Below are 21,411 nucleotides of genomic sequence, written 5' to 3' on the forward strand. Positions count from 1 at the left end.
GGGTTTATTATATCCTGACTTCCAGCTCACCACCAGCCTAGTGGCCCTTCTAGAGATACGCCCTTTGAGAACGTGGTCATGGCGTCCTGGGTAAGGCCAAGCTGCACCCTTCACATAACTATCACGTCTATTACCTCTGTACCTTTCAGTGAAGCCCGTTGCTAAGAAAATACACATTTCTGAGTGGCCACGTGACACATCGCATGATTTGAGGTCATCTGAAATCATGGTACTCAATACGTAACAAGCTAGGTGCTTCGCACACTGATTTCATCCAACTGAGCCAAAGAGGAGGAGCTGGGCACCCCCCAGAGACAAGTCTCTCCATAGCGGGGGTTGGCGGGACCGGGGGTTGCCCACTACCACCCGGAAGCCAAATCCGGCCAGCCACCTGTGTTTGTAAATAAAGTTTTATTGGTACCTAGCTATGCCCATTCATGTACTATGGCTGCTTCCGTGCCACAGTGGCAGAGTCAAGTAGTTGCAGAAGAAATCGAATGGCCCACCAAGTCTAAAATATTTACTCTCTGCCCCTTTATAAGAAAAACTTGTCAACCCCTGGTCTAGACTATCGAAATCATTACCTACCCCACTGGCTGTGATTATCTGGAAATCTAGTAAGTGTACCTTCCATGTTTTCACCCAATTTATTGATAACACTAAGTGCTCAAGACCATGGGCAGGTGAAGGTCATGGCCTTCCACTACAGACATGCATCCGGGTTATGTTTCTTCAATGAACCACCAGTACTAATAACTTTACGTTCATTTTAGAAATAACTCTCACCTTGTTTGGTATTTGATTAACCCATTTCTTCCAGAATGGTTGATATTTCAAGTTTTTGGGGTCCACATAAACCATTCCGCATCGAGACACAGTTGCAGGAGAGGCGTACTGTAAATCTCCGACCTGGAGAAATGAAGAAAATCAGTCGCGTCTACAGCTACAAACAACTGGACTGCAAGTTTAAAAGCCTTCGCTTGTACGGTTTCTGCATCTGCGTAAAACCCGAGTCACACCCAGCTTGACGCAACTTTCACGAGGCTTCTAATCAAACACGGAGGTTTCTCACGGGAAGGTTAAACATCTCCACTGTAGCACCTTTTTAAGCTTTCTACTACTCTAAAATTAAGGTGAAAATGAATACGCCGTAGAACATCTGACGAACATACAATAGCATAAGGAGGAAAATAAGCTTTCTAAAAACCCCGCCCCCAAGAAACAAACTGTTTGGAGTATTTTCCTCTCAGTCTTTTCTCTTTCTTCTTTTTTTTTCCAACATAGTTGAAATCGGGTACTATAAAACTTAAGAAATATGTGTCTAAACCAGCAATATTAACATGTTTATCTCTGTATCTGTCATGATGTAAATACTGTCTGCAGGCGTCGCTGACTGAGCAGGACAGTGTTCTGTGCAGGGGAGGTGGGCTGCTGGTGTGAGACATGGGCTGTCACCTTTATAGCAGTCGGTCCATAGATAACGCGTGAACTCGGTGATGGAGGAAAGAGCATGGCACGTGTGTTACCTGTGGGTACTAGGGTGGCCCCTAAGTCACCTGCGGGGCGAGCTAAAGAGGGGCGAGCGGAGCCAGCGGGGAGTGAGGACCGCGCTCCCCACGAACCCGTCCGTGCTGCCTGCGTTTTCTGGAGTCGTCTGTGTTCCCTCCCACGTTGATAAACACTTCACGTTTTCTCACTCAGAGAAAGACGGCTGTCCCAAATTACTTCTCGTCACCACTTGCCTCAAAGAGCAGAGCACAGTGCGCTTGGAGCCGGATGCGCTCGCCGTTGGCCAGCGTCAGCAGCTTGTTGTCGTCCATCACCGAGTTCATGTTTTCCACCCACAAGGCGTCCACGTCCCCGTCGAACAATATATACCTGCCAGGACGGGAGGAAGTGAGCCGCGGGCCCCCGCGGGCGTCCGGTGGCGGAACTTGGCGTGACCCTCCGCCCGCCGCCACCGCCCTTCACGTATTTCCCAGGGTTCTCTAGCCAGGTCCTGAGACAGGGCACCCAACTTGGTCCACAGGCTTGACCCACGGCCTAAAAGGAAAAAAACACATTAAAACTGTTAGGGCTGGGCCCCACCATTTATGAATCAGGAAAGACCACACAAAAAAAATCTGGATTTCCCGCTTCTCTGGCAAACGAGAATCTCTGACAACACAGACCAGTGTTCCTGCACGGGAACGACCCGTCGATGCAGATGTCAGCTGCCCTCGGGGACAGACCGTGTCACAGTCCACCTCATTCTTTTCTTAAATCCCAGACTGAGCATCGATTGCTATTTATCGCTGGTTTTGATGCCTAGTTTCCTTATGGTAAAGTTAAGAGAAAAAGGAAGCATTTCAAATACCCATGTGTATATACTGGGTTGAATGACGCCCCCCCCCCAAAAAAAAAGATACGTCCTTCCAGACCCTGTGAATGTGACCTAATTGGGGGGGGCAGAGGACTTCTTTGCAGATGTAATTAAGTTAAGGATCTTGAGATGAGATCATCCCGGGTTATGCAGGGGGAACCTAATCCAGGGACAGGTGTCCTCACGGAGGGGACGGCCACGTGAAAGATGGCAGCAGAGTGGAGGGATGCGGCCACAAGCCAAGGAATGCCCGGAGCACCGGAAGCTGGAAGGAGCAAGAAAGGACGTCCCCTCGCCCTCCAGAGGGAGGACAGCCCTGTATTTTCTTTGGCCTTATGGCCTCCAGCACTGTGGGAGAATAAATTTCCGGCGTTTTAAGCCCCCAGTTTGTGGGAACCAGTGCGCCAGCACCAGCCCCGACTGACACCACGTACTGGGCCCCCGCGAGCGTCTGCGTTTACCGGCCCTGATCCACACACCACCTGTCCTGGCAGCAGAACTGCTTTGGCTCCAAGTCCTCTGATGCTCAAGCCGCAGGACGCTTCGATTGCATGGCTATAACGGGTCACAGGGCAGCAAGGCCATCTCCAAGCCACGGCCTTGAAATGGTGCTTTGACTTTGCTTCCCTTGAATTCACTGATATGAATAGCTGAGTTTTCTGCCGCATTCACCTTTATTTTATTTTGGTACTTTTTTAAGTTTTTTTTTTTAAATAATTTCAAACTTGCATAGTTATGAGCACAGAACAGGACAAAGAGCTCTCATATGTCTTTCAACCAGTCTCCAACCAGAGTCTCCAACTGTTAATTTTTTTGCCACGTTTGTGCTCCTGTTCTCGCTCTCTGAATCGTATGAGCGTATTCCCTAAAAACCAGCACCGTCTCCTACGTAACCGTGGTACGACGATCAAATTCAGCAAATTTAGCATCGATAGAATACTATCATCTAATCTATAGCCTGTATTCAAATTTAGCCGGTTGTCTCAATAGAGAGTCTCCATTTTACAGTCATCGTAGGAAGACTAGATTCAGGCTGCCATCGATAAGTGCCAACCACCGGTCAAAGGTGTCGGCGAGAAACGCGCTTGTACATAGTCTCGGGCTGTCTCCCCACAGGCTGCAAGTCCATTGCAGGAAAAAACGGCAGACATCGCTTTAACCTCAAGATCAAAGTTAAAACCACTAATACCAGGATAAACCAGCCTTGCGTGCTTCTGAGGGGACGCCGAGAAGGACGCCAGGTCACTTCTGTGAGGTCCCTACAGAGGTGCGCAGCCCGCACCCCACTGACTGCGAGGAAGCGCCAGGCAGACCCGCGCGCCGAGGGCGTTCTGCACGGCCGCTGGCCCGGAATCCTCCAGAACATCGAGGCCACGAGACTTAAAGAAAACCGAGGAACTGCTTGAAATTAGAGGACACCAAAGGGCAGGACAACGGGGCCCGGTGTGAAATCCTGGGCTGATCCAGAATCAGGACGATTGCTACGAAGAGGTTGTTCCACTCGCCGAGACTTCAGCTTTGTGTTGCTTCAGGTCATTTTGTGAATGGGGCTGGGCTAGACCATAAAGCCAGGATGGTCCTCGAGTTCACCAGAGAGGTGTCACAGGGGCGACGGGCACTGGGAAAGGTCTTTCCCTGACGAGCCCACAGAGCGCTCCTGCTCTCGACCTCACGTGACCCTGGCCGCCACAGCACGGGGTGGCGTGAGCAGGGCGGGTATCATCGCCCACGTCTGTAGGTGAGGAAGGGCGTTCCAGCACTTTCCACGACGCGCTGCTGCCTCCGCTCGACTGCCTTGCCATGTAGACAGCCTGGCGCAGCAGCTGAGAGACGGCTGGGGCTCAGGCAGCCTGAGTTTCCACCTCCGGCCTTGGGGCGAGTGTCCTCCCTTCCCTAGGCCTCAGCGTCCCCCCACCCCCACCCCGGTGAGCTGGGGACGATCGCGGTTGAGGAGATTGACTGAGACGACACATAAAGAGACCTGAAGTGATACCTGGCACTTCACGAGCAGAGCCCGCGGCCTCTGCCTCTAAACCTGTTGGCACCCGAGCCTGAAGCCGCAACGCCCTACGTCCCGTTTCTTCATCGTGCTCAGCCAATCCACGCTACCCGCAAAGACACTCACTTCCTCTCCTTCTTATCCGTGGGCCGGTTGATCTCCCTGAAGATGTTAGACAGCACCCCATCTGTCCAGTCTCGGGTGGTGGGGTCCAGGATGCCGTAGAGCTCGATGACGCTCATGGCTTTAGGGTTCAGGGTGTACAGCTTTGTCGTGAGCCCAAGCCTGCATCAAAGGAGAGACGTCAGCCGGGCTCCAGGTGGATGAAACGCGTTAGGAAAACAATCCAGGCTGCCCGTGGGGGGATCAGATGTTTTGGGTCCGATCCCAAATTTAAAACGCAACCCGCACACACACACTCTCCCCTGGGCTTCCCACTCACTGCTAGTGGCTCACGCCAAGCTCAGAGGAGCCGCCTGTCACCAAAACCGTGACCCCAGCACGAGCGAGGGCTGAACCGAAAGCACGGCTTTGCCTTTTGAGGGACCCTAGAAGCTGACTTTCACGTACAGTTCGTATTTACGAGCATTACATATTCATGCATACGACACATGGACGTAGCTGTTTCCTGACTAGCGCCCAGGAGGTAAGGACATCAGGAGAAGGTAACGTGCCTCTGAACACCTAACGCTCATGGAAGACCTCATGTTACAGGGTGACACCTGCTCTGCGTTGCTGACTTTACGAACCACATAGACAAGGTGTTTCCCACTGAAACGCCCATACCTTCCGACAACGCTTTGGCGTTGACTAAAGTTCAGACAAACGATAGTCCACAGTGAAGAAAATGAGCAAAAATATCGGTGGCCCACAGGCAGAGAGGCCGAAACGGTGTTTAAGACAAATCCGACCTCCCAGGACGTCAGAGGGCAAAGTGGGGCTCGGGAGCAGCATCGCCCAGTGAGCCCTGAAACCACCCGGCACCCAGGCCCGCCCCGCGGCCGGCACGCTCACCTGGTCTGGGCCTGGCACAGCGTGTTGATGACCACGGACTTGCCCCCTCCCGTGGGCCCCACCACCATTGTCGTGTGGCGGGTCAACATGGTCTCGAACATCTGAACCACTTTATCCACCTGTGGGGCAAAATTCACAGCCGGGTTAAAACACATTTGTTAAATGCCTTCGCTGCGCTATAATTCACGTACGATCCACTCATTATAAGTGCGCGATTAAATGATTTTTAGTATGTCCAAAAGGTTGTGACGCCATCGCCACGTTCCATTTTGGAACTTTTTCATCACCCTGAAAAAGTTCCCCCTAAAAATCCCTGTATTACTAAGTCACCCCCACTCCAGCCCCTGCACCCACTCATCTACCTCCTGCCTCTGTGATTTGCCTGTTCTCAACATATAAATGGAAGGACACAGGATGTGGCCTTCTCTGTCTGGCCTGTCTCCCCCAGCATCGTGTTCCCAAGGCTCATCCGTGCTGCAGCGGGCACCAATGTGTCATGCCTCTAGGCTGAATCCGTTCCATCGTGTGGACGGACCACGCTCTGTCTGTCTGCCCAGCCAGTGGTGGACACCTGCTCTGGTTCTTTCTGGCTCTTGTGAACAATGATGCTACAAACAGTCATGTACGGGTTTTTGTGTGGATGTGTGTTCTCGGCTCTCTTGGGTAGACGGACACGTGGGCGTGGATGGGCTGGGTCGTGTGGTCACTCTGTTTAACTTTCTGAGGAACTGCCAGCCTGTTCTCCAGAGCAGCTGTGCCATTTTACATTCCCATCAGAAAACACATCTTTTTAAGGAACCATCTTAATGTCAGGGCCAGGAACGGTGGTGCGGAGAGCGATCTCAGCTGTGGCCGGTGCTCCGTGGTGGCCTGATGCCCTGCGGTGGCCCAACCAGAGGCAGCCGCCCTGGGCCTACGGCTTTGGGCATTGACATTCTCAGCAGCATATGATTTCTGGCAATGATTTTTGTCTTCTTGACGACAACATATACAACTCACAGGATTCAGATGATCAAACTCCTACCGGCAATATCTAATTTAACTTTTTGTAAGTGTGACGGGGCGGGGGGAGGGGAAAGTTATCCGATGACATTTTGGCAAAAAAAAAAAAAATGGGAAGATGATCCATCCCTATGATGGAATAAGATTCAGCCCTGAAAAGGGAGGAGATTCTGACACGTGCTACACCGCAGATGAACCTAGAGGACGTTATGCTGAGCGAAATAAGCAGGTCGCCAAAGGGCAGAGGCCGAATGACTGGACTCGCATGAGGCGCCCAGAGGAATCACATGCACGGCCGGAAAGCAGAGCGATGGTTGCCAGAGGCCGGGGCAGGAGAAGCGGGCAGGGACTGGCTGACGGGTGGAGAGTTTCGGTTTAGGGAGAGGAAGAAGTTCCGGAGGCGGAGGCGGTGACGTCTGCACCGCGGTGGGAACGTGCTTAGTGCCATCGAACCGCGCACTTCGACGCGGTGAAGGCGGCCGGTTTTACGTTACGTGGACGTTACCACAAGGTGTTTAAAAAAGAAGTGGAAAAAAAAAACAAACATATTGACGGAAAGGGCGCAGAAGGCGCGGGGAGGGGGAGCTCTCGTTCCGGGCGCCGCTTCACCTGGACAGGTAAGACGACGAAGCCCGTCTCCTCCAGCACCTGCTCCACGGCGTCGTTGAAGTTGGGGTAGCGCACACGCGGGCAGTCCAGCCCGGGAAAGAGGTCGGAGATCAAGCCAAGGAAGAGAGGGACGTCCTCGAACACGAACTTGGGCAGGTTCATGTCCCGGAGGGCCCGCATCAGCACCACGTCCTGGACGGGAGGGAACACGCGGGCTCGCGCGGGCGTTTCCGAAGGACCCGGGGGCCCTCGTGGGGAACGCGAAACATCGAAGGCCGCGAGCTCGGTCTCTGGGGGGACGGACGCCCGAGTGGTGCTGACTGAGCTCGGCCTCGAGGTCCGACCCGCAGAGAAGAAACGCAGCCGCTCCTCTCGCTCTCATTGCGAGGAGGGGAAAACGGAGATGTCGCGTGTCCACGCCTGGGGGGAGTCGGGCTTACGCCCCCAGCCCTCCACCCGCGCCCCCGCACAGCGGCTGTTGCCGGGGAAGCCTCACGAGCCATGGCGCTGTGAAGATGCTGACCTCGACCTTGCGGGCAGAAGTTGAAGTAGAAGGAAACAAGGTCATGGGTAACAGGCCAAATTAAGGCCAGACGGCCAGACGCAACGCTGGCCGGGGCTGCCCCTTCCGTGGGGTCGAGCGCTGGCGTCCCCACCCCGGCGTGGGCTGACCGCCAGCATGTGCCAGCCCCTACCTCCTGAAGCTCCGCAGAACCTCTCTTCAGCTCGCCGGCCATCACCAGCACCGACTTCAGGGCCCGGAGCCCAAAATCGTAATGGTGCTGCTTGGACAGCTGCTCCCGAGCCAGCTTATACAGAACGGTCATCTTTTTGGCCAGGATCTTTTGAGATAAAAGATAATAAACACACACACAAAAATGACTCGAGGGGTTCAGACGAAGTTGCTCTATAAACCAATAGATCTCGCTCCCAACAGAGGCGCCAGGACGGGTCCTGGGCCTTGAACTGTGACAAATCAGGAGCTACGTTAAAAGAACACCAGCCGTACCAAAACTGGACGACTGTCCTTGAAAGCTGCCTTAAGTTAAAGACGAGAACCCGTCCGACTTTTTGAATCATGGTGACTGCACTCCAAAAATATGCTTCCTGCTTATTTTGACCAAAACGCATTATGAAAACTTCTCTCATAACCGTTTTTTGAGAACTACTTGGCCACCCGGCCCACATCAAGAACTCAAAGGCTGCTGGTCCCTCAGGGTGATGTGGGAGTTTTGCTCATGAAAACTAAGAACCGGAGGCTTTAGCTCAAAATCCAGACAACATAACAGGCAGTAGGCGCCTTTAAAAAAAAAAAATGCAGAAAAGCAACCTAATGTTCAGAGGGTTATTTGCTATTTTGTACCTTTGCCAAACATTCTCAAAGCAACAGAGAATGACTGGTGATGGCCAGGAGTTAGGGCTGCGGGGAGGGTGTGACTGTTAGGGGGTCACGCAGGGACCCTCTGTGTGCTGACTGCGGTGCTGGCTTCTCTACACCTGGGATGAAATGTCACAGACGTCCGCACACACCAGAGACGGGAGCTGGGGTCGGGGCAAGAACGCCAAACCCAGGAGCCCGAACCAAGCCTGTGTCTGAGTTAAGAGCACGCGCCTGCATCGGAGTCCAGGATTTGACAGCGTGCTGCGGGCGGGTGTGTGAGATGTAGCCTTTGGGGGAAGGCAGGCGAGGGGTACGTGGAGACCCCATACTCGGGTTGCCACTTCTTGTGAGTCAAGTTATTCCAGAATAAAATTATAACTTTAAAAAGAGAAAGCAGAAAACTTTTTAAAAGCCACAGAGAATGGACACACCCCGATGCTCGGCCCCAAAGGGGTCCGGCATGGGCTCGGGGGTCTGTGTGGGGCGGCGAGGCCTCACCTTGGCCCAGAGGAAGCCCTCGGAGAAGAGCATGATCTCGCAGATCTGCTGCAGGTCAGGCACGATCACCACCACCGGCCTGAAGAGCGCCTTCACCGACTCGGGCAGCTCCGTGCGGCCTGCGTAGCCGGGGTTCATGGTGATGAAGATGCCCATTCGCGGGTCCAGCGAGATCTCCTGCCCTTCAAACTGAAGGACGACAGGAAAGCGGGGTCAGACACCACAGGGGAGGGGCCGGGGTGAGCCATGAGCCGTGAGTCGTGCTCACGTCCCGAGTGGTGTTGGGGGGCAAGCCTCAGCCAACCCCTAAACTCCAATCTGAACCAAGAGTCTCTCCACTTGAGAAGTAGCTGCTGTTGGGGAACAGCGCAGCCTGGGGCTGATTCAGGTGCTGTGTGACCCCAGTGGGTCACTCAACCTCTCTGGGCCTCAGTTTCTTTCTCTGCAAGGCCGTGGAGACTCAGCGAGGCAGCACACGGATTTCCATTCCTCTGCATTTCGCTCCTTCCCCAGCCCATCGCCATCCGACCTGGGTGCCTGGACATCGTGTGGTCCACCCTTCCTACAGAACCCCGCCTCAGCACCCTTCGAGACGCCAGCCTTTGTCCTCTAGGTGCTCCAGGTACCAACGAACTACCCGAATCTCTATTTTGAGTCTCTTTGGCCTGAGTTGAGTTTCAATTTTCTCTCTACTAAGATTTTACTATTTTATTTCTTTCCGTGCTCCGCCAGATAGACACGGGACAGAACATTCTACGTTTATGAGGCACAGGCTGCCTCAACGATGAGAGAGCAGCCCAGCAGATGGCTGATGCTCCCCCAACACGGAGGCCGCTGTCTTGTCTCCCACGCCTGCACCGACACCACCCCCGCCCGCTCCCCGACATCCCACGCCAGTCCTCGATCGCCCCCTGGAGCCGACGGACAGATCCGCTCTTGGAAGCTCAGCTTCCGGAAACCTAAGTGCAGAACAGGTTCCGTTTCCCTCTCACGGGAGGAGGAAGCTCCGCCCTAAAAGAGTTTGGAACTAGTTCAAAGAAAACCCATCCAGAACCTTCGCAGGGTCCTCAAACGTTCAACACTGCTTGGTTTGCACAATCTCTCGATGATGAGCTGTGCTGAGGTCTGAGAAGAAGGCAGGTGTGGTGCCAGCGCCACAGAAGCCCCCACAGTGGAAGCGTCACCAGGCCAGGCCGACTTCGGTCCTGAACCTCCCCGTGGGGCGCCATAGAGCCTTGGAGGGTGTAGAGGACATTTTGGTAAGGTGGGGGCAAGGACGAGGCCAGGCAGACACAGATGCAGACGGTCACAGGGCATGGCATGGGGTGTCTGCGAAGCCGGTGGCAAGAGGTGACGAGAGTGTGGGGCACACAGGGGCAAGGACAGCGGCAGCGGAGTGTGTGGGGACCACAGGGGATCCCATCATGAGAAAACGGCCCAGCCACTCTGGTCCCTGTTGTCAGAGCTATATAAATTAGGTAGGATCATTTTTCTCTACATTCTGACCCAGCTTAATCTGATGTAACTCTACACAGACTTCTCAGACTCAAGCCTGTAAATGTTTCCTTGGACGGGGAGAGATTAGTGAATTCTCAAAAAAAGGATTTTCGTTTGCCTTTTCAGTTTGAAAACAGCCTTAAAAAACCTGCTCGTTATAATGCCTTAACTTTACCAGGTACGAAGGCAGAATCTCTTGTTCACTGGGTTAATTTCTATTAAAGACATTTCGATTGACTGGAATGTTAATCTTTCAAGTCACTTTTCTCCAACCTGGGAGTCAATAAGAATTTTTTTTCTCTTTAAAAGGGGACTTCCACATCACTTATTCGAGGACACTGGCCTACCCAGCTATACCCAGCTATAATATAATTAAAGTCCTTAATTAGCAGAGATGCTGATAATTTGGGGATACCCGGCCATCTCAGTTTGAAAACAAAAGTCCGGCAAATCTTCACCTATGGGAAGCCCGGTATGGAAAGAGCGCCCTCCCCCTCCCCCGTCTGATGATGCAGAGATAATCTGGCGAGTGTCCACTCTGGGGAGACGATCGGAGAGGACTTCACGCCGGCCCTCACCTGGAATGTGGTTAGCTGATGGATCAGGGCGTTTCGGATGGTCTGGATCTGCGACGAGATGACGGACAGCACGGAGGCATCGATCCGGTTAAACTCATCGAAGCAGCCCCAAGCCCCACACTGCGCAAGGCCAGAGAAAATCTTCCCGACGGCCTAGGACGGAAGAGAGGTCAGGGCGAGGGCGGGTTCCACCTGTAAAACTGCAGGCGACTCACGGACAATCAGAGCAGACAGTCGTTGGATCGGCAGCGAGGCTGCCAGCCAGCCTCCCCACTGATGGAGCTTTCTAGCAAGCCTTCCAAGACCCCCACGGGGGCCAGTTCCCACTCTCAAAACGTCACACATTAAGGATTTTAATGTAAAAACCAGATTTCTGGCTTTTCTTGAAACCTTGAAAAATCTAGCCACACTGGGTCCACTTTCCCAAGTGGCAACAATGGACCTAAGCTGAACAGGGCCCCCCGCCCTGTAGACCGAGCCTTGATCTCCAGTAGGCCAGTCACCACCACATCTGTCAGCTGCTCTACTCCGGGGGGCGCTAAGCTGGGGATTCTTGCTCCATGTGCTGCTAGCAAGGCAGACGCATGGAGATTCTGACACTGTGAGGCCGACAGGTTTCCTTCTATATTGTCCGGGCTGTGCCCACGTCATGTCACGGAGGCAGAGGAGACGGAGTGCCTTCCTGCCACGTCCCGCCCTCGGCTCTCCGCCCGATGGGACAGCCCCAGGAGCGATGCCGACGCCTTACTTTGTAATCCATGCCTTCGCCGCAATTGGTCACGACGCACAGCAAGCCCAAGGCTTTGGCCAGGTCCTTGGTGGTCTCGGTTTTGCCGGTGCCGGCTGGGCCGGCAGGGGCCCCGCCCAGATACATGGACAGTGCCTGTCAGAAGCCAGACGCAAAACACGTGGTCTGATTCGTGTAAAGAAACGGGCGCCAACACCCAGGCTGGCACCGTGACGATTCATGCATTGTACGTGGCAGGGGATGAGCTCACACTCTCCCTCTCTAACGGTGCCGTGTCCGACATTTCCGTGTCTCCATTAACCTCTGCTGACCCCTGTTGCCCATCCCACGGGGACCAGTGCATCAGGGACTAAGTGGCACCCCGGAAGCTGTGCCCGCCCCGAGGACAGTTCCTGAGCTGAGGCTCGCGGATGCGTCTGCGCAGGGCAGGCGTCAACTTCGCCTAAGGAAGGTTTGGCCCTTTGTCCCCAGATCCTAGGAGCCGACCTTTAAGCCCTTGGAACATCCTGTCCAAGGAGCACGTCCCCATGTACCTGGGGACCCTGGCCATGCGGGACACACTAACAACGTGATCAACGGTGGGAGCCATTCAGGTAGTCAGTCCTGTGTGCATGACCGGTCCCCAGCTAAAACCCTGGACACCAGGACTTGGGTGAGCCTCCCCGGGTGGCGATGCTTCGTGCGTGCTGCCACGCGGAGCTGCGGGCAGCACCGAGGTTGCTGGGAGGAGCTGACGCGCACACCTGGGCCCTCTCGGGCCGTGTCCTACGTCTTTCCTGTTGCTGATTTGAACCTGTATCCTTTCGCTGGAATGAACCCTAACCGGGACCATAGTGGCATTACTGAGTTCTGTGAGTCCTTGAAGCAAATTATTGAGCCTGAGGGTGGTTTTCGGGGCCACCAGTCTCAAAGCGTGGCAACTACGTTGTGCTCCAGTGTGAAACGCTTTGTGGATTTTTACACAGTGAAACCCCTTCCTATCGGCTTTAGTTTCCTGGGGCTGCCGTGACAGACCACCACAGCTGGTGGCCTGGAACAGCAGGCACGCGTTCCTCCCCGGTCTGCAGGCCAGAGGGCTGGAAGCAAGGGGTCGGCAGGACCGCGCTCCCTCCGAGATTCTAAGACGGGCTGCTCTTTGCTTCCGGCGGCTCCAGGCGCTCCTTGGCTGTGGCCACAACACTCCAGTCGCTGCCTCTGTCTCCTTGTCGTCTTCCCTGTTATCTCTGCCCCCTCTCCTCTCCTGACAAGGACACTAATCACTGGAGTCAGGGCCCTAATCCAGACGTTCTCATCCCAACCCTTAACGAACGAAACCTGCAAAGGCCCTGTTCTGAGGTCGCCATCTGAGGCTTCGGGCGGACGTGAATTTCGGAGGACACCGTGGCCGACCCAGGACACGATTGCAGCCACCACGGTCACACCGAGGGAAACACGCCGCCGCGGGGAAGTGGCGAGCGCAAGGGCCCGGGGGGCAGTCACCTGCGTCAGAGTCAGGTAAATCCGGTCCGTGAGGGCTGTGATGACCAGCCTCCCGTTCAGGCCCATGTACTCGTAGCCGTAGCTGAAGGTCCCCGTGCACTGGCGGATGTTCAGCTCGTCCGGGTCCCGATCCCAGTAAAACCGCAGCTGACTTTCCCATTCGAACTCCTGGGCGTCGAGGATGCTGGGGGGAGGTGGGGCGAGAGGGAGACACGGAGAGGGGTGGCGTGGAGGGGAGGGTGGACGCGAAGGAGGCAGGGGAAGCGGAGGGAGGCCCAAGGACGAGAAAGGACACCCGTGCCCCGGGAAGGTCCTCACCTGCCCCTTATGAAAGAGTCCACTATGTCTCTGGCGTGCACGTCGATGATGAGAACGGTGTTGTATTTCTTCCTGTCGTTTTTGCTCAAGGGCGTGGTGATCCGGGTGACCAGCTCATCGATCTGCTGGTGCATTTTCTTGCCATAGTTCTTCATGGCCTGCTTCTCCCCTTTCTGCACCTGGCGGAAGACATCTTCCACCTCCCAGGTCCACCACACCTGGCTGGCGGCCAGCACCACCATCCCTTGATACAGGAGCATCCAGTCGACCCTGAAGGAAAAGCACACCTTCACAAGACTTTTCCTCACGTACCAAAAACAGTCCCAGTAAGAACCGATTTCTTTGATCCGGAACAGGGCAGGCAAAGTAAGCATTTCGGGTAAGCAAACGGTAGTAAAACCCTTCTGGCAAGGCAGGAAGATAGCAGGCCAACACGCACACACTGAAAGGTACAGGTGCGTGACTGTGTGGAGTTCCAGGTCACTGGCCTTGCAGAAGACGACAAGCCTAGGAAGTCGGAGAGCGGGCGAGGTGGAAGCAACATGACCGGAGGACATACAGGGACGCAGGGTAAAGCTAAGATGACCGTGGATGGTGCTCGGCAGATCCCGGGACCCTCGGTGCTTTCTGAGGCCACGTTCGCCTGGGCCGATCTTCTCAGTGATGTCAAAACACGTCTGCTCGAGTCAACCAACATGCCCGTATCGAGTGCTCACCCCCTCATCAGAAGCAACGTGCTCACACGCGAAGGCCGAGGGCTCTTTGGGTGAAGAAAGGGGTGGCACGGACACTTCTCGATCAGGTTGCCTTCCCTTACCCTGTCTGCCGCCAACCAAGCATTGTGACACATAGCGATGCCCCGGCAAAGCGGCAGTGATGATGCAAATCGAACTCACTAACACAGATATTAAATTCATATGATTTGGGAGCATTAAAGAGACTTTAAAAGGGTTGGTGATCACCACTTCTGAAGGGCCGTGGCTCCTGTCTAGCTCTGCTTTGCGTATCATCTGGCACAGTGATTAGCCCAGAGCGGGGGACAGTAAATGAATGAACACAGCTGATAAGGTGCTGGGGCCACCTCCCATCAGGCTCTCGAGGGCTAACGGTCAAATGGTCAAATAGCTAATGTCAGATGAGAAGTTTGCAAACTGGTTATCAAACTACTTATCGTGACTGTAGTCTATGTACCTTTGAAATCAGTAACAATAGGAGTATTTACGCCCTGAAAATAGGCAAATGCTCTAAATCAAAGCTTTTTTTTTTTTCAGGGAGGCAGTTAACCAGCACACCATTGAACAATGTGTCTACATAACTCGATCCCATAAAGATGTAGACCAATTTTTTTAATGTTAGCAGGCTCGTGATCACACGACTATTGTGCTATGTCCTAATCATTTAAGTAGACGTTTCCAGTTTGCAAAATCAAAAAGGTAGTGTAGGAAATCAAGAGAACAGTGTTCTCATCCTAATAATGAAGGTTTAGCGTCTGCGTAAGGGCCCTGCCCAGTGGACTAGCATGCTCCTAGAGCACTGCCTGAGTCGGCCAGGACGAGGTATCTAAAGGTTCTTCATGCACCAAAGTTCAACCGCACACTTAGCCGACCTTCTTGGGCTCGGTGCCTGCAAGCTTCTCAGGGTACGGAAATCGAGGAGTCATCAAAAGGTATTAAATATTTTAGAAACAACTCTACTCATTAACCCAGAGGCAGAGATCAACCCTACCGACACCGGGTTCTGTTGGGCCACTAGCTCAGCGGTTCTCACATGTACACGTGCTCAGGATGCCCTGTGTGAAACAGTGCAGCTCCCTGGGCTCCACCGCCAGAGTGCTGGGGCGGGTGTTGGGCGGGGCCCAGGAATCTGCATTCCTGACAAGCTCCCAGGGTCCCTGATGCTGCCGGCACAGGGACCTCGCTTCGAGCAGTGCTGTACTCAATAATTCTTTAAAGACGGGTACGTATCCGCTCATTTAGCTACTACAAGGAAAGAATTTGGAATGTCAGTCAATCTACTCCAAACCTTTAAAAGGAATCTACGGTGACAACTGAGACAATGACGTAACACACGCGTTCACATTTGCGACCTTACCGGCTTCTGTCCTCGCAGTATCTGAAAATAGCCTCCTTGGTGATCAGCCGGTTCGTCCTCCGCATCTCCTGCAGGACCGCCGTCATCCAGTCCTCCACGCGGCCCTCGGCACGCACCGTCTTCCGGAACTGCATGACCTCCCCTTCCGCTGAAATCATGGCGGACACCAATTTTTCTCCACTGTCACCGTCGTGAAACCTCAGCAGCGCTATGTTGTCGTACATCTGCAAGACAGCAGAAGCCACCCCGCAACACTGTCACTGGGTTCTGGAACCCACGAGCCGCCTGTGGTGCTCGTCACCTGTCACAGCCGCTGGAGGCACACTCACAGAGGGCCACTCACCCAGCTGTTTGTTCACGGGCCACACGCACACTGGGCGCTTCCGTTTACCCTGCACTGTGAAAAGGTCGAAGTGGATGTAAGAAGGAAGAAAGAAAAAGCAGACAGACCCCTCCCCACACCTGAGATGCTAGGGCAGCGGCCCCCGCCTTTGTGGCCCCAGGGACCGGGGCTCCTATGAAACTCGAATGCCCGATGATCTGAAGCGGAGCTGAGGCGGGGATGCTGGCTCTGGGGGCGGCTGCAGATAAAGATGAAGCTTCACTCGCTCCCCGCCCACTTCCTGCTGTGTGGCCCGGTTCCTAACAGGCCACAAATTGGAAATGGTCCATGGCCCAGGGGTTGGGGACCCCCGTTCTAGAGCGTATGCTGGTATGGAGAGGTAACTGGACACATGGACTGGCTGAATACGGGAAAAAGAACAGCACGGTGATTAAATGCCCTGGGGCTGAGGAATGAGAGAGCTGTGTTGGAAGCTGGCTCCCCCACGGGCCAGCCGGGTAACTTGGGCAAGTTTCTTCCCTTCTCTCAGCCTGGAATAAACATAATTATGGCGCTTACAAGGTGAGGTTGGAAGGATGAAATCAATGTGTGAAATGCCAGCACGTTAAACACTTGCCATCTGTTGGCTATCATCATTGTTATTAATTAGAAGAATATTCAAGAAAATGCGTCTTTCAGGGCTCAGTGTATAAGACCAGGCACTTTGCAAATCAGAGAGGGGGAAGAAAAGGCAATGGGCTTTAAAGAATAAAATCGGAGGTTTGCAGGAGGAGCTACTACTAAATGAAATACTTCTGACAGCGCGCTTTACTACGGCAGTAAAGTTTCTGTTTACGAAAGTGGAAACAGAATATAAGCCTCCCCTTGAGAAAGGAAACACACAATCAAAACTACAAATCTTACTTTAAGAAGGAAATCAGCATTAATGAAAGGGAAAGTACAGAGTAGATCCTTAGCACTCTGGAATGACCTTCGACGCAGGTCCAAAACCACAGTGGGCGTCGCCCTCAAGGGACGCCGGGCAATGTCTGCAGACGTTTTTGGTTGTCATCACTGGAGAGGGTTGCTCCTGGAGTCTAACAAGTTGAGGCTCGTGGTGCTGCTGAATCCACACCACACACACACACACACACACACACACACACACACACACACACACACAAATGATCTCTGCCCAGAATATAAATAGCGCCAAGGCCAAGAAGCCCCACTCTAGGCCGACAGTAAATACAGAGCTTTGACTAGCTAAGCAGAGCTGATTCGTGGCCATGCCCTGTTTCCCTGTCGCCAGAGACAGTTCGCTCTATTGTGCTTCCTGACAATCGATTTTGTTCACGACACACACAGGTTTAAATGACAGTTTGAGAACACGGGCCGGTAGGAATCACAGCAGACTTGTGGTAGTGGCCGCCTCTCAAAAGTGGAGAAAGAACTGTGCATGGGGATCGGGGATAAAGAGCACGTCGACTTTATCTGTACAACTTTAATTCCAAAAAAAAAAAAGAAACAAACAAACAAAGCAAATATGACCAAATGGTAACAAGGGGCAATTCGGGGTGGAAGATAATGTTATTTAGCCAACACGGTAAGGTAGGCACGGATCTAAGTAAGTACTTAACACGTATTAGCTCGTTTAATCTTTATAAAAACCCCACTGAAGCAGGTAACGGTTGGGGTTATTCGCAATTACAGATAAGGAAATCAATGCCCAGAGAGGTTATGTAAGTTGCCCAAAGTCACACAGCAAACCCACATAGAGCCAGGATTTGAACCCAAGCACCGTGGCTCCAGAGTCTATGTGCTAAAGCACTAGCCCATATTGCCTGTCTCTACTTATTTGTGTTAGTCTTTGTGTATTTCTGCATTTTGGGGGTTTCTCAAAACAACGCAGTTTTTGGACTTTGGGAAAAGAACCATACATAGCAGCTGAGTCCTGGTGTCATTTCAGACGACGGTCGATTTCGTTAGATTAACGCTTCACGTAAAACCCCGGCAGCACCTCAGTCTCAAACTTCTGGGTTGACCGGAATTGCAAAGTCAACTCTGGAGGAACAAGCCACAGCTACGGAGCGCACATGGGTGGACACACACTATGATTTTTTTTAATAATGCAATACTCAATAATACACACTCAACGACGCGACAAAGAGACATGCCAAAATGCGCCACGTATTAATACACACGCACACGCACACGCACACGCACACACCAGGAGGCCCCAGCCAACCTTGATCATGTGCTCCTGGATGCACACACACACATGCACGCGCACACCAGGAGGCCCCGGCCGACCTTGATCATGTGCTCCTGGACGCAGAGCGGGTCGCTGTTCCCCAGGATGCTGAGCAGCTCGTCGTCGGAAATGAAGAAGAACCTGGGGAAGGCGTTCCTCTTGGAATCCAAGTAGTCGTTCAGGCTCTTCTGGCACTTCTCGAGGCCCTCGCTGATGTGCTGTAAGTCGCCGAGGCGGTTCGGGGCCTCGCAGCATCTCTTGATCACGGGGTCCTTCAAGGTCTCGCCCATGATCTGGACAAGGTCGAGAAGAGAGCCGTCGTCAGCCCAGGGCGAGGAGGCACCGGGGCAGGCGCTCGCCGGGGCCCAGGCCTGACGGAGAAGCACCTGCACACCCCGGAACCGAGCCTTTGGGGAGGCCAATCTGGCAAAGGCTGTTGGACGTTTAAATAAGCTCCTCCTTAGCACCCTCCGACACACTGTGCGTAACTTCCTCATTTCCGAAGTCAGCTGCTGGGAAAGGGGCTTTTATCTCCTTCCCTCACTGACGTGCCCTACGCACCTACGATAGTGCCTGCGCATAGTATGCCCTCAGTCAACACTTGCCGGATGGGTGAAGCCAGCGACTCCACTTTGAGCCATGTGTGTGGACCAGAATACTCACTCTACTGCTCTTTGTAATGGCAAAAAAACGAAAGGAAATGGCCCACGTGTCCAACAGTAGAGAACTAGGTTAATCAGTTGTTGTGACGATGACTTTAGTCCATGAGATGTTGATTTATTGAAATACATGTCAAAAATGTTAAATTTGAAATAACCAATCATGCTGGGTTTTTTTTATGACCCTATTTTTGTAGAATACTATTTCTCTATTTATCTCTATGTCTACATAGGGATAAACAAATCTGGAAAGATATATGCTAAACTGTTCAAATGGTTATCTTGGGTGTGAGATCGCTGGTTTGTTTTATTTTGTTTTGTTTTGTTTTTTAACACCTACAGCACCTGGTCTTCCTAGCTGGTCTCCCATCCAAGAACTAACCAGGCCCGATCCTGCTTAGCTTCCGAGATCAGATGAGATCGGGCACGTTCAAGGTGGCAATGACCGTAGACTACAGATCACTGGGGGTTTTTTTGTTTGTTTTTGTTTTTTGCTTTTTTTATATTCTAAATCTTTCTTTAATGAATAGGAATTTCTGGTGTAATGTTTGTAAGGGCTTTTTTTTTTTAAGAGCTTATGCAAATGGATAAGAAGAAATCATAAACTCCAACGAATAAGGGAGACCCAAATGTGAACGGAGTGAAGACCACAACTGCACTGCTAACTAGCAAAGCACCGGCCCCTCGGGGCAGCCGGGCTGGGTCAAAATCCTCACCCGGAATGGCCAGCGGCAGTGATGGCCGGCACAGCCCTTGCTGGAAAGGACTTTAAAATGGGCACGCTCTTTCGCGGGCCGTTAACTTTCTGACAATCTGTCGTAAGACAGTCGTCCTAGATGTGGAAAAAGCATTAGGCGCAAACCTACAAATTAATTATGGGAGCGAAGAATTCCGTTTCAAACAAGGCATCCGGTTACCGGACGGTAATTCACGACACCAACGTCAAGCCGCTCACCGGAACGTTACGTACAGGCGTCGAAAGAATTTCTCAGATGGTTTTGTAACGTGAAATACGTTTCTCAGGATATTAGGAGACAATCGTAAGATACAAAATTCTATCAACTATCATTACGATTGTGGTTTTTAAACCTACAGCCACAGGAAAAAAGATAAGGGACATTGAAGTGGCCACGTTCAGGGGATAGAAGTCTTTTTTTTCTACTTTTTTCTACTCTTCTACACTTCCCCAATTTTTAAAAAGCGGATATTACTTTGACGCTAAAAATAAATTAAAAAATAAATAACTATAACAAAGAAAGATTTTTTAAAAGTGCCCTGTGCTGAACGGGTTAAGGTCACGTGGAATGAAGGGAAAAGCTCAGACGCTACAAACAGAACACCACGGGCAGATGCACAAGTATCTGAAATCGCCGTGCCCCTTTCGTGACGAAAATCGGGGCCGGCCACTTGCCCTTTTAAACACTCTGTCGATGTTGTCAAACTTCTTCGCCTCCTCCGGGAGCTGCGACCTGATATCCCCACCGATAAAGATGCTTTCCAGGTACATCCACTTTCTCTGCACCAGCATCCAAATCTGTGAAGGCACAAGGTCATCATCGTCAGCATGAGTCCCTCACGGGATGTGTGGCAGAATCCGTCCCAGCATGGGACAGATTCAAACCGACTCGGTCGTAGGACTTCCCAGCAAGATGGCAGGGCGAGCGCGTAATGCTCCTTCCCAAATACGCGGGAATGAGGGACGAAGCACAACTAAGTATTTTTAAATGCGTGGCCACACTCAAAGGCAAAAAGAAGCTCTGTATACCAGCCTGGACCGGGAGGAAGCTTCTGGTTGCGTACAGGGGTTGGGGCCCTGTGACCCAGGACAGACCATGCGGAAGCTCACGCGAAACTCAAGCCAAGTACTATGTGACCCATCATTACACTCCAAAGAAATTGAAAACTGGGACTCAAAAACAGTGATACACGAATGCTTGTAGCGGCAGCGCTGGTCACAACAGCCAGAAGGTGGAAGCAACCCAAACGTCCCCTGACACATGAATGGATAAACGAACTGGCATGTCCACACGGTGGAATATTATTTGGTCATAAAAAGGGATCGAAGCACTGACACAGGCTACAAAAGGTGGACGACCCTTTTCTCTCACCTCGATGACTTCCCCTATTAGGGAAAGTGTTTTCTCCCATTTGTGAACCGTCTGCAGAAAAGGCCCCACAAATCTGCTCCCCGAGATGCTCTGCAGGTTGAAAGTGTTGTCATCGAGGCACTGGATGATCTCGTCCACAGACCCCAGGATGTAGCCTCGCTCCTGGGTGCCCTTGTAATACTTGACCACAGTAAATTTCATATTTTCCCACGTGTCCAAGATTTCCTTCACTGCCTGGTTAGGAACATAACAGGAATGGTTCAGGCGCATAAATTGAAAACGGCAGAACCCCAACCCACCTGCAGCTTCCTGAGCCTGCCTTTGATGGACGGCTCAGCCCAGAGTCTGGGTCCAGTTTTCCGAATAAGCAGAGATTGTGTCATGGAGACCCTAGTCGCTGTTTACCAAGTGGTCGCCATGTGCCCTGTGAGCACGTTCGTACACAATCGCCTTCGGGCCTCAGGGCACCCCGGGGAGGCAGGGGTTATTACG

The 21,411-nt window shown here is 52.6% G+C and overlaps 1 protein-coding gene and 1 pseudogene across 1 annotated transcript in view; both read right to left on the reverse strand.

Annotated features, from left to right (window-relative positions):
* The window catches only part of DNAH10 (dynein axonemal heavy chain 10), a 97,865-nt gene that overhangs the window by 42,141 nt on the left and 34,313 nt on the right, over positions 1 to 21,411 (reverse strand). Inside the window, exons 24-35 of the mRNA XM_039879264.1 lie at positions 15,577 to 15,800; positions 13,486 to 13,755; positions 13,168 to 13,351; positions 11,689 to 11,823; positions 10,941 to 11,093; positions 8,866 to 9,054; positions 7,682 to 7,828; positions 6,987 to 7,178; positions 5,376 to 5,494; positions 4,488 to 4,646; positions 1,743 to 1,878; positions 787 to 909 (exon numbers count right to left, since the gene is read on the reverse strand). Coding sequence (XP_039735198.1) covers positions 787 to 909; positions 1,743 to 1,878; positions 4,488 to 4,646; positions 5,376 to 5,494; positions 6,987 to 7,178; positions 7,682 to 7,828; positions 8,866 to 9,054; positions 10,941 to 11,093; positions 11,689 to 11,823; positions 13,168 to 13,351; positions 13,486 to 13,755; positions 15,577 to 15,800 — 2,031 coding nt within the window. The remainder of the gene's footprint in view (positions 1 to 786; positions 910 to 1,742; positions 1,879 to 4,487; positions 4,647 to 5,375; positions 5,495 to 6,986; positions 7,179 to 7,681; positions 7,829 to 8,865; positions 9,055 to 10,940; positions 11,094 to 11,688; positions 11,824 to 13,167; positions 13,352 to 13,485; positions 13,756 to 15,576; positions 15,801 to 21,411) is intronic.
* LOC120616178 (uncharacterized) lies at positions 19,145 to 19,264 on the reverse strand (annotated as a pseudogene).

This window comes from Pteropus medius, unplaced genomic scaffold, assembly GCF_902729225.1.
Source record: "Pteropus medius unplaced genomic scaffold, Ma_sr-lr_union100, whole genome shotgun sequence".
NCBI classification, from domain to species: domain Eukaryota; kingdom Metazoa; phylum Chordata; class Mammalia; order Chiroptera; family Pteropodidae; genus Pteropus; species Pteropus medius.